This window comes from Acanthisitta chloris, unplaced genomic scaffold (genome assembly GCF_000695815.1).
Source record: "Acanthisitta chloris isolate BGI_N310 unplaced genomic scaffold, ASM69581v1 scaffold42392, whole genome shotgun sequence".
Taxonomy (NCBI): Eukaryota; Metazoa; Chordata; class Aves; order Passeriformes; family Acanthisittidae; genus Acanthisitta; species Acanthisitta chloris.
In genome coordinates, this window is record NW_008659532.1 from 11315 (window position 1) to 13276 (window position 1962).

The following is a 1962-nucleotide window of genomic DNA, read 5'->3' on the forward strand; positions in this document are numbered from 1 at the left end:
TGTGCAACATTTTTTTCCACACACTGATTCTTTAAACATTTTAAAAGTGGGTATAGTTTGTCATCAATCTATATAAAAAAAAGAATGAATATAAAAAAATGCACCAGCTGTTGCATCTACTAAATATACCGGAAGAGAGGCAGTATTTCCATGTATTTTTTGATTTGCAGATGTACAATCAGGTTAACGAGAGAAATCTGTTTTCATATTGCCTTTTCATATTTTCTTGAAAATGCTGGGACTAACAATTCTTGGAATACAATGTATAAACTAACGTGTTAGAACAAGGTCCCTTTAACTCTCAAATAAAGTAAAGCCCTTTAGCTTGTGCTTTCAAGGGTGAAGTTGCCCCCAAATATTTTTTATGTTGTTTTATTGCTTTTCAAATGGTATTTTAAAATTCTGTTCAACAGAACAGAAACATAGAATAGCAACAGAGAATAGCTGAGTTTCCTCTAAGAAGTCCAGGATATCAATATGCAATTTCCTATTATTTTAATTAACTTACAGTCTGAAAGAAATGTTCAGGACTCTCATTACTGGCATCCATATTTTACACTATTCAGTTATTATGGAATGAATTCCCTTTTGAAAACTCTCATTTTTACTCTTTAAAAATTAACAGATCACTCAATGACTTTCCTCGTCTAAAATGGAGAATTGACTTCTGGACTGTTTTAAATGGAAACATTTATGGAGTGTCTATTTTTATAAAATCTGAGTTTTGGAAGACTAATACTGAAGAAAAGTTCGAGTGTACCATCAAAGGAAAACAAGTTCCTTCTTCTGTGTCCATATGGGTAAGCATGCTAATGACACAGAAGCTACTGCTAAACACAAACATTGTATTTGACATCCAAGCATTAATACTACACGACTGCACTCTGTTGCTGTAAGAAATACAGCTCTTCTTTACCCACAGAGGCCTCTGATACTATGCTTACAAACCAGCAGAATTTACCTGTACTCAGTGTGGAAGGATGCAGTGGACTTTGGCTACCCAAGATGTTCATTCTTGTGCTACGTTTCTATAGAGAAAAGGAATTACTGTTAAATCCACTCTAACGCCTCAACAGAAGAGAATTAGTGCACATGCAATACAGATTTAATTTACAGGAAACTGGGGGCTGGGCAAGTTTAATGCAAGGATGAGAAAAAGAAATGCAACTTTGAAGGGGGCTAATCTACAAGCAGCAGCTCATTTCAGTTGGCTTAAAACACAAGCCAGATGTTAATGATGAAAGCTCAGTATCTAAAAAAAACCAACAAAACAACAAAAAAAAGGAACAAAAAGAAAAAAATGACAGAAAAAAGAAAAGTCTGATATGTTTCTGCTCAGGCAAAACACCAGGCACTCAGTAAATCAAGCAGAATTTCCCTCCCGTACATAAAGCACCAGCTAATGCTTCAGTAATGACTCCTATTCCCTAAGAGACGAGCATGTGGGAAAACTTGTACTGCAGCTGTCTGTCCACAAGACACTATAAACAAGTTACATCAGTTTTCATTGCAAGAGGTTCTGCCTCTTGTATATTCTGCAATTAAACTTACTGGGAGCAAGCCATTAGTCAGAGCCCCAGCCTCTTCCATGTGGGGAAGCATTTAATTTGACATATTCCTCCTCAGAGACTGGTTTTGCAAACTGGCAGTAAAGTTCTGGTGGGTCTGCTTTCCCCCTCAACTTTCCTCTGGACACTAGGGGGACAGAGAAGCAGTGGTAGAAGGTTGTTGTGAATGTGACAGTTTTGCTAAAGATGGATATTGACTTTCAGATCTGCATGCTTGCAGTGTGATTGCTTCAGGTCGGAGCTAAGCTATACTGTGACCAGCACTGCACTAACATCATAGCACACTCTGTGTTTTGGCTCTCAACAGACACTTACTGATTACAAAAATAGAAAAGAAGAGAAGATAGCTACCCTCCAAGCATGTCCTTCTTCCAAGGCAGCACTCTGTGCTTCA

At 37.5% G+C, this 1962-nt stretch overlaps 1 protein-coding gene across 1 annotated transcript in view; it reads right to left on the minus strand.

Moving 5' to 3' along the window:
• The window catches only part of GRB10 (growth factor receptor-bound protein 10), a 25197-nt gene that overhangs the window by 4177 nt on the left and 19058 nt on the right, over positions 1–1962 (minus strand). Inside the window, exon 9 of the mRNA XM_009069419.1 lies at positions 962–1028. Coding sequence (XP_009067667.1) covers positions 962–1028 — 67 coding nt within the window. The remainder of the gene's footprint in view (positions 1–961; positions 1029–1962) is intronic.